At 42.6% G+C, this 13,183-nt stretch overlaps 1 protein-coding gene across 1 annotated transcript; it reads left to right on the top strand.

The window, feature by feature from the left end:
* Positions 1-5,529: 5,529 nt before the first annotated feature.
* On the top strand, positions 5,530-12,964 carry LOC144702556 (zinc ion binding protein). The gene is made up of 9 exons (XM_078574603.1): positions 5,530-5,555; positions 5,857-5,935; positions 6,026-6,100; positions 6,746-6,860; positions 6,927-6,984; positions 7,076-7,147; positions 12,305-12,435; positions 12,503-12,626; positions 12,702-12,964. The coding sequence occupies exons 1-9, from the start codon at positions 5,530-5,532 to the stop codon at positions 12,772-12,774; spliced, it is 753 nt and encodes a 250-aa protein (XP_078430729.1). The 3' UTR covers positions 12,775-12,964.
* The last annotated feature ends 219 nt before the right edge of the window (positions 12,965-13,183 follow it).

Below are 13,183 nucleotides of genomic sequence, written 5' to 3'. Positions count from 1 at the left end.
AAGACTTGAAGAAAATCATTTTTCTTCTTCAGAGGATACAGCCATGTGTATCTGCTAAAATCATCAATAAAGATCACATAGTATGAGTGACCAGAGTGTGAAAGGATGGGTGCTGGGCCCCAAAGATCTGAGTGAATTATTTCTAGTGGCATGGAAGAGTGATGATTTGTGGAAGAAAAAGGAAGCTTATGCGATTTGGAGGTGTTACAGGAGTCACACACACATAGTGTTTATTCGAAGGAAAAATGGGTAATCCAAAATTTTGAACGATGGAGTTTACAATTCTCATTTGGGGATGGCCAAGTCTGTAGTGCCAGGTTTCCACAGACGCCTTTTCTCCAGTAAATGCAGCTTTGTGTGAAGATTGTGGCAGAAGGTAGTAGAGACCATCTCTAACGGTTCCTTTCAGGATTGTCTGGTGTGTGATTTTGTCCTTCACAAAGCAAAAAGTATTATGAAATTCGACATATACATTGTTATCAGTGGTCAATTTATGTATGGATAGCAGATTTTTAGTAATGTCTGGCACATGAAGAATATCTTTCAAATGTAAAATACGACTAGAAGTAGAAATTTTTGATGAGCCAACAGAAAGGATTTTCAAACCTGTTCCATTACCGATCTGGAGTGTATCGTTGCCTTGATACTCCTGGATTGTTGTAAGATTCTGCTGATTTGAAGTAATGTGGTGGGTTACACCACTGTCAGGATACCAGGCTTGATGCTCTATTGCTTGTGTTGTTTGTGCTGTGTGTGCTTCTGCTCTCCCAATTGAAGTTTTCCAATTCTGAAAACTCTTCTAGAGTTCAGGGCATTCTCTCGCTCTGTGTCCAAACTGGGAACATAGTTGACACCGAGGTTGGTATTTTTGACCTTTTCCTCTGCCTTGATCACGACGCTGACAGTTCCCTTGATAGTTCCTTTGATTCTGATTGTATTCCCTTCTTGAGTTATAATTTGATCCTTGGGTTTTCTGACCCTGAGCGAGATTGGCTGTTGGAGGGAATATATGACTGTTGTCTTCTCGTGAGAAGGCCATGAAGGCATCATGTGTTTTGAGATTGACCACAATCTCATCGAACTTAAGGTGCCCGAGATTTGCATTTGTGCTCGCCACAAATGATTCATAATCTGCGCCTAGGCCTCGCAGGAATGTGCTTGCTATGCCGGAAGAGTAGGGTGGTTGTCCAGCAGCTTCTAGTCCTTCCACAACAGATCTGAAATATTTAACATATTCATCGGTACTCATAGTACCTTTTCTCATGTTGTGAAATCGTCTCTGCAGATCCATAATTCGAGCTTGATCCCACCCAGCAAATACTTCTTCGAGCCTTTCCCAAGCCTCTTTGTAGATCTTGCCTTACTGATGTAAGGAGCTACAGACTCAGAAATTGTTTGATGGAAGAATCCGAGGACCTGTTGGTCAGTTCTCCACCAAATCTTGAATGATGGATTCTCAATGGCATTTCCCTGCTCGTCAGTTATTGAAACAGGGGGAGGAAAATCTTGAATAAACCTCATGAGTTCATACCCGTGAAGTAATGGAATCATTGCACTCTTCCATATGACGAAATTGCTCTCATTGAGCTTGTTGAGCACCATGGCTCCAGTTGGAATAACGATTGGGACTTGTCCCATGCTTGTCGAGCTGAGTTCCCTTGAAGCCGATGCAGCGGAAGCAGAAGGGAAAATGGCGGACGAGTGTGATCCAGTCATGTCGGCAGCCCGCCCTGGCTCTGATACCATGAAGAGAAACGAACTTCTCGCGCAGCAACAAGAACGGGGGTGGAGGAGAAGAGACACCGTGTAGTCGAATATCTTTGTTAATCCATAAAAATGTTGTTTAACAGTGGGTTTGTATTTATACTGTAAGATAATAGTCGGAATATAGTTTATTTCTATGTTTAATCATAGCCGTTATAACAAATAATAACGGCTATAATATAAACAGTCCTGGCCGTTGATCCTAACAGCTACATTTCATCCTAACGGCTATATTTGATCCTAACAACTATATTTCATCCTATCTATGTTTCGACCTATATTTCATCCTATTCACTATTTCTCTAACGAGTATAGGGCTACGTGGCTTTATTTACTAGGCTAGTTGTTATATTAATTCCTATTGGTTCATACCTGGTCATCCAACGGTTTGACTCGGGCTTGAACGGGGCGAGGAGTGTGAACAGAGTTAGAAACTCCGTTATTAATATGATCTGTTGCCCCACAGTCAATGACCCACAATGTCCTTCTTGACTTAGAAAAAATATGTGCATCACCAAAGTAGGCCTTAGCCTCACCTGAGTGGACGAGTGACGTGGAGCTCAACATGCTCTTCAGTTTTTCAAAATCCTCCAACTTCTCCAGCTCGCCCAGCTGGCCTGAGGAAGTAGGCTTCACACACTCGGCTGCTGAAGATTTTTGGGTTCAGTTTGTGAATGAGTGGTTGTATAAGCCTTTCCCATGTTGAGTTGGTTTCCCATGCAGCTTCCAGCACATGTCTTGAGTATGTCGCCTGCGCTTGCAGTAGGTGCAGAATACATCATCCTTCTCATCTCCTTTCTTCACACGTCCCTGCTGAGTTTTGAATTGGCTACCCTGCTGGTTGGAGTTGCTGTTTTTAGTATCTGATACAGTAGGGTGTGGAAGAACTCCATCTCTTTTCTTAGTCAAGAAGGCTGTAGCCTCTCCTTTTCCAGGCTTCACCAGCTGCTGTAGCCTCATCTCTTCACCGAGAATGATACTGATTGCCTCTTCAAGATTTGGAACTCTCTCTCTATGCAAGATCTGGCTCCTCAACGCCTCATACTCCATGCTGAGGCCCAAGAGAAACTTGTAGAGACGATCCTTCATCACATACTGCCATTCTGGTGACTCAGGATGCAGAATTGGCCTGTAGTGGTCGATCTCCCTCCAAAGGGCCATCAATTCAGTTGAATATTCGTCCACGGACCGCTCTCCCTGCACCAAGTTAGTAGCACGAGTAACCAAGCTGTAGATGCGCCAGTCAATACCTCGTTTAGAGCTACTCCTCTGTGCATGGTCCCATATTCCTTTTGCAGTTTTCAGGAACAGAAATTTCTTGAATCTTTCCCCAGCCACGCTGCCCAAGAGCCAAGCATGAACCAGTGAGTCCTCTGGCTTCCAAACTCTGGTCCATCCAGAATCAACTTGACATACTGACTCCTGTGAAGTAGGTTTAAGTCATCATACTTCACCAACTCAGGAACTTTGGGAAAAGTAATCTGTGGAGCTCTCTCACGGTCTTGAAGAGACACCATCTTTTCTGATGAAGCTTGGCTTACTCCACACCTTGTCATCATCTCTGCATTTGCCATGACCAGGCGCTCCTTGCTCCTGGCAGGCCGAAATCACTGCTGGTGAACACAGCAGAATGCCCCGGATTAGGGCTCTGATACCATGTCAGGATCCCTTCTGGAACCTGTAATCTCCCTCTCTCACTCCTGGCAGCTAGGGTTTGGAAGAGAGGAAGACGAAAAGCCACATTTCATTAACTTGTAGGATCTGTATAAATACAGATCCAGTAGCAGTTACATTCGTAATGGGCCAGGCCCAATAATGAGAGAAACAGGAAATATTAAGAAATAGAAAGATAGAAATAGGAAATTTGAAGTAGAGAAATAGGGAAATAGGAAATAGGGCATCAGCTAACATTCTTCAATGGGTCGATTGCGCTGAAGTTATTCTAGGGCAATATTCTACTCATCATGCTTTGTATTTGCCAATTCCTCCCTCTGTGCTGGGTTTGTACAGTTTTGTCGGGCTGAGCAGAAATAGGAGAGCCAAGTAATGTCGGGGAAAACAGCAGGAAATGCAGACTTTTCTTCACTGCAGCTGGTATACTACTGATATTACGTTGTGCATCCCTGCAAGGATGTCTTGTGTTGGTGTTGTCAGGCTTTGAGCAGCCTTGCATCATTGAGTTTCTCATTTCCAGTTCCTGGTTATGTGTCAGACTTGTGGTGCCTTCTGTGCTGCGTCGGTCAAAAACACCTTCTCTACTAACTCTTTCAGCTTCTCAAGCTTCTTCAAAAGGACCTTCTCTGCATCAAATTTCTGATAACCCAAGTGGGAAAAAACTGGATGCCTCCTGCTCCCAGCCCTTTGGAGTGGACCAGGATCTTCAAGGAGGTCTTGCCCGCTGAACAAGAATCTTCATCCATTTGCTCTTATGACTTTATTCCTGATCTTTGCATTTGCCTGCGCCTCAGACTTTTTGATGTTATGGGAAACTGCCAAAGCTCCCTGCCTAACCACTAGAACAAGCTCCTTGAGCTCTAGCAGATACAACCGCAAAAATTTCTGCCCCAAGAATGTGCATCCATGATAGATGAAGCTCTGGTACAGCATTGATATCATCAGCTAATTTGTAGAGAGAGCTTGCCAAATTTTTCCCACCCCATGCTGATAGTTGTGATAGGATCCTGCTTGGGATCTTATGGAAATGAACCTTGGTTTGTTGTTAAATGGAAGTCGATCCCTGTTTGAGGACCAATGAGAGAGACTCAGGGAGAGTATGAAGAGATTATGGTGGTAAGAGCGTGCCTGATAAGAGGAGAGCAATAAGAGAAATGAAATCACTTTTGGAGGGAGGACTGCCCTATTTATTGTGAAATACAAAAAAATCCCCGAAATGCCTCTAAGAAGAGGTCGGAAACCTTAGCAGGTTGCCTTGCTCTCTGGATCAGTGCTAAGAACGTTGTGCTTGCATTCATGACCTTAGCACAGCATATAGCAGTGTAACAAATAAAGAAGCTTGACTTTAATGGAGAAGGCCCACGGATAAGGGTAGCTGCCAATTGGTGTATGTGGAAGATCTCTCAGATGCACACCGAGGATAGGAAGATCTGCTGGAGAGCTTGAATTTGATTTCTCCTAACTGTTCAATCTTTTAGTTCCCTTGAAAAGATGCTCTCCTGAAGCCATTTCGACCTAGTTTCCTTTCCAAGTCGCTCCTCTCGCCTCAAATTAGTATAATTTTGACCAGTTCAATGGCATATTGTTGCCTGGAGTGGCTTGCTTGACATGAGTAGTGTCTTGCCTGGTTTGTGACAGGGATGCCCCGTGCCATTACTCCTGCTCCACATTTGGGTGTTGGCTGAACAATCTAAGCTCTTCGTCTGAAAGTATCTCTGTTCCAAGCCACACAGCAGCCGCCTTGGTGGTACCCATCACTTTATGTTCTTGGAGCTCTATTCTTCCCCATTGCTCTTACCATTTGGCTTGTTTTCCTCCATCAGCTCCGCCATCTCTTTATGCTTTTCGTCACTTGTCAATATTGACTCCAGAAGGATCTATCTGGTTGATGAAACTATGCTGAGGAACAATGTGCCGGCATGTTTGAGAAAGGCTCAAACTTGAAGGGTTGTGTTCTGATACGTCTTTTTCTGAAGATATTATGATTTGCATCTTTCTTTCTTAAACCGCACTTCATTACTTGCAGCACCTGCTTATGAGGCACATATCTAGAATAATGGGCTGGATCCCAACCCTATACATGGGATAACAATGTCGAAGTTGCATGAGAGGGTGTGGTTTTCCTTCAATCAAATAAATCTTCTTTTCTCTAAATATTCCATCTTTTCTTCTGCCTATCCTCCTTACAAAGGTGACCAAGCTTAAAGGAACATCTGCTTAGGATTGTAGGAGAGAGGGATCACTCAGATTCCTAGATAATATGACATTATATGAACCAAAAGAGTACCATATATGTTCTCAACCCAGAAATTCTGATCAATTATATTGTCCAGTTGTATTGTGTTTATGCCTACTAGTTAACAAAAGTTTTCGATTCGCACGTTTATCCTCTTACGCTTGTGCTTTCCTTTATGTTAGTGACGAGAAAGGAGGATTTCACACAGTGGAGATTTTTCTACCTCAAGAATATCCTCACTCCAAGCCTTCACTTGCAGCAGTTGGCTCACCTCCCTCTCTGCTCTTATCATATGAAGACTATGGTATCAGATTTTATGTTTTCCCTAAACTCTTAGCTTTTCAAGTGTAGGAAGTGCCTTACTCATGCGAGCTGTTGTGGAGAAAAAGCTCAAGGTTAAAAGATGTCATCCAACAGTTTAATGAGGTAGTGGCACTCTTAAGGTTAACAGGATCAAGATTAGGTAGATTTTGGAATCGGATGACAGATTGTCATCTGTTCTGTCGTTAATCGTTATCCATCCCACCCAGGGGCTTGGATGGTGGACAGTCCAGATCCAAAATGGTATGAAGATGGGTATCATCTGGGAACGGAACCTGTTCAGTGTGGAACTGGTATGGGAAAGCTTTTCCAACTTTCTGTCTGTCCCATAGAAGTTCCAGAAGGGGAAGGTGATGTGGTAGCAGGTGGAGACAAAAAAACCTTTAGGGTGGCCCCAGGGAAGAACTCAAGTTCTGCATTGAGTCCAGTGGTGCTAGCACTGCTGCGTCCTTCTCCGTCGTCTTCTTTGGTGGTGGCCACACTGCTCCTGCCTCCATCCCAATGTACAGTCCATTTTCATCCATATTAGGTGGGGATGGTGGATGGTTCAAAACGAAGCCAGTCCAAGGACACGTGGCATGTGGGACAGAACGATTTCGGGACAGGAAAAAGGAATGAATGTTTACCCTTTGGGATAGAAAAAACACTTGTGGATGGATGACTCTGACCAAATGTCCTGCCCATCCATCTCATTTATCATATATGCTTGTCCAAGATCATGTCTTTATAATTCCGTATCCTTTTTATCAGCACATAAAGAAATTGCGAGAATTTTGGTTTGTTCTGGAGGAGATTGACCGGGGCCTCCAGGTTGTGCAGCCCAGACAAGAATCTCGTGCTGCCTCGTTCCGGCAGATTTGTCTAGGTGATTGAGGTGATTTTATTTTTATGAATGTTTTCTCTGAAGCATGCTTATGAAGTCTTTGTCTAGATGATGGGTGCCAGATATTATTGCACATAAACCCCAGGGACCCAAGGTCAAAACCTGAGTAAGAACCTTGCCATCAAGACTGAGCAGAAATTTAATTCGAAGACCCTTTGACTTCCTAGTTTTATTTTGATAATCATGAATTTTATCAGATGTCGTTTTCTAGGGCCAGACTTCCAAACGAATATGCTCAGGAAAAGTTGGAGGAAGAATGGCCGAAAATGGTAGCAATTTTTTGTATAATCTGTAATTCATACTGTAACGCGCTCCTATTTTCTACATTATAATAGTTAGCTTCATCCCAATGAATTAATTTTGTAGGTCTATGGACCACCATCTTCTAAGAATCGTTGATGATGGTAGACATTTTCCGTGTATTCCGTGAATTATGGCTGCAAGTTGCACTTACATTTTTTACTGTTATTGTTATTGTTGTTGAGCTGTGATGGCTAGGGTTTGGAGAGGAACTAAACAACACTTCGAAAATTACTTAGCAAATAATGTTTTCCCCTATTTATGGGGTTACAAGTGGGCTTGAAACATAAGTGGGCCCATTCCGAAAATTAAAGAAAAGAAATTAAACTAAAAGTAGGACAGCTGGTTGCTTCCAACACTCCCCCTCAAGCTGGTGAATAGATGCTTCGGACTCCCAGCTTGCTCAACAACCGGTAGAAGTGGGATCTGGCCAATCCCTTTGTAAGCACATCTGCAATCTGTTTAGTTGTCTTCACATATTGAATATAAACATGCCCTTGGTCGATCTTCTCCCTGATCCAATGCTTGTTCAGCTCAATATGTTTTGTTCTATCATGTAGGACTGGGTTATGAGCGATGTCGATTGCTGCTTTACTATCACAGTATACTATCGTAGGCTTGTTCTGTGTCACCCCAATCTCGGCAAGGATATTTCGTATCCCTAGGGTCTCACTGATGCCTTCGACCAAGGCTTTGTATTCAGCTTCAGCACTGGATAATGCAATTACTGGTTGTTTCTTGCTCCTCCACGTAACCACATTTCCTCCCAGAAGTGCACAGTATCCTGTTGTGGACCGCCTATCTATCAGCGAACCCCCAAAATCTGCATCAGTATACATCTCTACGCTGGTGTTCCCATTTCGCCTGAAGAAAATCCCATGATCTGCTGAGCCCTTCAAATATTTCAGTGGCCTTTAGCTACTGCCGTCAGCCTTATTTTTCACAGTAAATACCCATCTGCAACCCACGGGACGTTTGCCAGGTGGTGTCAGAACAATTTCCCATGTATTATTCTTGATTAATGCCTCCATTTCAATATCCATTGCTTTCTTCCAATTCATATCCTTAATCGCTTCATGATAGGTCCGGTAAATTGAGATTGAATTAATGGCCGCAATGAAGGATTGATAATCCTGTCCCAGATGAGAATATCCAACCACATTAACGAGTGGATATCTCGCTCCTTGGGTGCACTGCCTCCGGCCTTTTCTCAAGACAATGGGCCATCCAATACTTCTCCCGGTAAATTGACAATGGGTCATCTTCTTCTCCCACTATAGACTCACCCTCAATATCATCTGTCTCTCCCATGTTGTCAACTTCATTCACAACTTCCTCTCTATTGGGCGGGCTTGGGAGAGCTTGAGGTGTCTGCTCGTCAATTGTAGGTAATTCCCAGATCTCATGCCGAGAATTCAGATTTCCCTCAACTGATCTGTCTCCTGCTTCATTATCAATCAGTGGTTTTATTGCATTTCCCGTGACTCAAGGTGCCTGTTGGTATATATCAGTTGAGGTCCCTGGTGATGCCTTGAAATAGCTTTCATTCTCATGAAATATCACATCTGCTGACACAAAAAATCTCTTTGTTGCAGAGTGGTAGCACTTGTACCCTTTTTGGGTGTGTGAATAACCCAAGAAAACACACTTAGCCGACCTTGGACTAAACTTGTCTTCTGGATTGTGCAGGTGTACAAAGGCTACTACACACCCAAATATTCTGGGTTTAAGGTCTGTCTTCTACCGAGCATGAGGGTAGAACTTCATCATCAGCTCCACAGAGCTTTCATAGCCTAATGACCTGGATGGCAATCGATTTATTATATGTATGGCTGTTAAAACCGCTTCTCCCCAAAACCGCTTGGGCACATCATTATGAATGAGTAGTGATCTAGCAGTAGTGGTCACATGACCTATGCGCCTCTCAGCTACTCCATTCTGCTGTGGTGTATACACACAAGAAGACTCATGAATTACTCCTTTTTCCTTGAAGTACTTGGAGATTGTTTCATTAATGAAGTCCCTTGCATTATCAGAACGCAGCCGCTTAATGGAAGTATCAAACTGATTTTTCACCATGTGACAGAACGTTTGAGTTAAAGTAGCAACATCTGACTTGGATTTTAATAGATACACCCAGGTTAGGCGTGTGCAATCATAAATGAACTCAATAAAATATCTTGCACCTATTACTGCTGTAGTAGAAGATGGATCCCACACATCACAGTGAACAAGAGCAAATGGAACTCCACTTCGACTACTTTTCCCATTAAAAGATGCATGTTTATGCTTAGCAAACTGGCATGTATCACAGTAAAGATCAACAACATTCATGTCTTGAAATAACCCTGGAAACATATGTTTTAGCAACTCAAATGGTGGATGCCCAAGATGACAATGCATCAACTTGATCTGCTCCATTCCTCCACTCTCTTTTGGCTCTCGTGTAGTGTAGCACGATGTAGCTTCTCCACCTCCTTCACTGTTGACATACAAGAGCCCATTCTTCACTTTAAAAGGTGAAGTCCTCTGGTTCTTTGCATTATCGTAAACAAAAACATCATCAGATGTCATTGAAAATATAAGATTCAAATCTTTGACAAATCTCTGTGGAGATATAAGTTGGACTTTGAGACCAGGGACATGTAATCTCTGTGGAGTACATGCCTAATAAGACCAAGACCTGTAATTTTCACATCCCCAGTACCTGTCACCGGAAGGACTTCTCCCCCTGCCATGAACACCCTTCTGTCTCCTTTATACAAAGTATAATTATCAAACTTAGAGTAATAGGGAGTCATATGATCAGTTGCACCAGTGTCTACTATCCAGTCAGATAAGATATGATCAGGATAGGTAGATAGCTCACCAGCTCAGGCCATTGATGTAGAGCTGATCATTGTTTTGATCTTCTCTAACTCTTCCTTCAGGGAAGCATAGTCTTCAACAGTAATCTTAGAGATAGTTTTCTTGGATGCTTGTCCTTGCTCCTCTTCATAACCAGATTCACTCTCTCTGGCATCAGAGACATAGGCTTGTGCAGGTTTGGAGGGGCAACCATGTAGGATCCAGCAGTTGTCCTTAGTATGATTCTTCCTCTTGCGATAAGAGCAATACAGGTTGAATCTACCCTGCTGTTTACTTCCCTGTCCTCTCTGATCTGGGGCTTCATCTCCCTGCTTTCTCTGATACTTTGTAGTTGTACCTTCACGTCCCTCTGATGCACCCTTCTGCTGCTGCTTGGTTTTCGACTTGAGTCCTGCTCCTGTTTCCTCCTTGTCATTTCCATAGTCCCTTCGCCTTTCCTCATCTATTATAAGTTGAATGGCTTCCTCTAAATCTGGAATATGTTCTCGGTTGAGAATTTGACTCCAGAGTCCCTCATATTCCTTATTTAGTCCCACAAGGAATTGAAACATACGATCCTGTAGTGTAGCCTGCCACTCCTCTGGATGCTTGATTGGCCTGAGATGATCAATCTCTCTCCAGATTGCCTGAAGTTCTTCAGCAAATTCTGTAACGGACATTCCTCCCTGCGTCAAAGTAGTTCCTCTGTTCACCAGCTCAAAGATCCTCCAAGCATGACTCTTCCTTACATTGCTCCAGTGCAGATGATCCCAGATACTTTTAGCTGTCTTCAGGTACAGTTATTTCCTGAACCGATCTCCAGCCATACTGCCATTAACCACGCATGCACACCTGCATCCTCCTTCCAGGCTTTTTACTTTGGATTCTCTGGGTCTATCTCTTCCTTGAGATGATGGACTAATCCTTAACTCTCAAAGATTAACTCAATATATTGGCTCCAATCAAGTAAATTGAAGCCATTAAATTTAACAACTTCAGGGACAATAGGGAAGAGTACTTGGCCAACTCTCACCAGCTCCTCTCTATCCATTCTTGGATTCTCGGATTTCTCCATGTACTCTGACTTGTCACCTCTCCGGAGTCAGCTTCTATGGCTCTGGTCGCGGTTGCTTCAATGTCGCCGTCACAAGGCTAGATCCATCCTGGTAGATGCCGCCAAGTGGTTGTCTTCTCTCCACTGTCCTTCTAGAGTCAACTCTGGACTCTTCAAGGCCCACAAGATCTGCTCACCTGTACCTCGTCGCAGTACGTGGCTAGCCTGAGTAGATACCAATCGGATCTGATAAAGACTCAGATTTTTGGGCTCCCAGGATTCTCTGATACCATTTTGTTGAGCTGTTGAGCTGTGGTGGCTAGGGTTTGGAGAGGAACTAAACAACACTTCGAAAATTACTTTGCAAACAACGTTTTCCCCTATTTATGGGGTTACAAGTGGGCCTGAAACATAAGTGGGCCCATTACAAAAATTAAAGAAAATAAATTAAACTAAAAATAGAAGGGCAGCTGGTTGCTTCCAACAGTTATGATGATCGTTTCAAAGATATTTACCTTAGATCTAATTACTACCGTTTAGTTAGCACAGTACCTTTTTCATTATATTTTTTTTGATTCATAGCTGTAACTGTTGCATGCTTTTTTGTTCCATGTTTTTCTAAATATCCTTTGAATCAATTTGATATGAACCTAAATTTCAAATCGGGGAGAGGAAGGAAAGGGAGGGAGAAGACGCAGCGATGGTCCTCTCCGCAGGGTCAGGGAATGCCGGGGTGGACTTCGGCATGATGAAAGGCAGGCAGAGTGGACATCGCCTAAGAGGAGGTCCAACGTAGACTTCGCTGGAGGGAAGGTAGTGGTGGGATGGACATCGTTGGGGAGCCACACATTTCTTGATACATCTTGGCATCCCCCCCTAAAGTGAGGACTGTCCTATTTAAAGGAATTACATTAGGTCCAAATGACCTGAATGCCCCTATTTGGCCGAATGACGAAAGAAACCAAGATACTTGGTGGTCATATTACAATTTAACTTAGATCAATTGACGACCGTTTTATGCAGAATAATAAATGTGTTCCGTATAATTTGCAGATTCATGGCTGGAAATACACCTATTTTTGGTTCCATAATTTATTTCGAAGGAATTTCTTATTCTCGAATTGTTCTAATGATCCTGTGAATCAATTGAACTTAAGTATTGATATCTAGGGTGTCTTTGTTTTACTTGTTGAACTGCTATGCTGATTGTTTGAAATTTCACCAGGCTGAAAGATAAGCCATTTACTGAGAATCTTCATGCTCTCCTAGCAGTGGACTTGCCAGGTCCACCTGCTCAAACGACTGGTTGCGTGCAAGATGAATGTGGAATCTGCTATGTTCATTTCCTCCCATCTGGTAAGTTGATCTGATTAATTTACCGGTCTCTATTATTCCTCTAACTGGAGCAATAATTTTCCCAAAGATGGCGAACTAGGAACTTCGACTGGGACGGCTGTGGACTACACGTGCGATAATCTTAGTTGTAAGAAAGGCTTCCACACTGTTTGTCTCAGGGATTGGCTGAAGTCTATCTCCACCACTAGGCAGTAAGTTCATGATATTCATCATCTACCTATGTTTTCCATATTTCATTCAGGAAGTTTGTTGATCCATATTTTCAGGTCCTTCAATGTTTTATTTGGAAAATGCCCTTACTGCTTCCAGCCAGTTGCAGTCAAAGCCGAAGCCAACTGATGGCGGGTCATACATGCCCTTGACCTGACCTCTAGTACAGATTGCCAGGTTGGTAGTGGTCAAATTGGCCCATGCTTATTTAAAATCTTAGATAATCATATTTAAATAGGTTTACTGTTCATTCGCTACAAATACAAGTAACTCAAAATTTATTAATTTTTTATTCTGAAAAGTTCAGCTATAATTTATATGTACAAATACACAATGTTTAAACTAAAAACTGTGAATGCATCCAAAAATTAAACCTTATTCCCGAAATACCCATTTTTGAGTTATTTTTGTAATGATTTGTGCATGTAGAATATTGAAGGAAGAAAAAAGATATTTAATTATCTAGAATAATTCATATTATTTAAATCTGCGCCCTACTTTCATAAAATAGGGCATCTTATTTCCAAAGTAGTTATTC

Source organism: Wolffia australiana, chromosome 4 (assembly GCF_029677425.1).
Source record: "Wolffia australiana isolate 7733 chromosome 4, ASM2967742v1".
In the NCBI taxonomy this organism is placed as follows: Eukaryota; Viridiplantae; Streptophyta; class Magnoliopsida; order Alismatales; family Araceae; genus Wolffia; species Wolffia australiana.
This window is presented reverse-complemented; position numbering and strand designations above follow the sequence as displayed.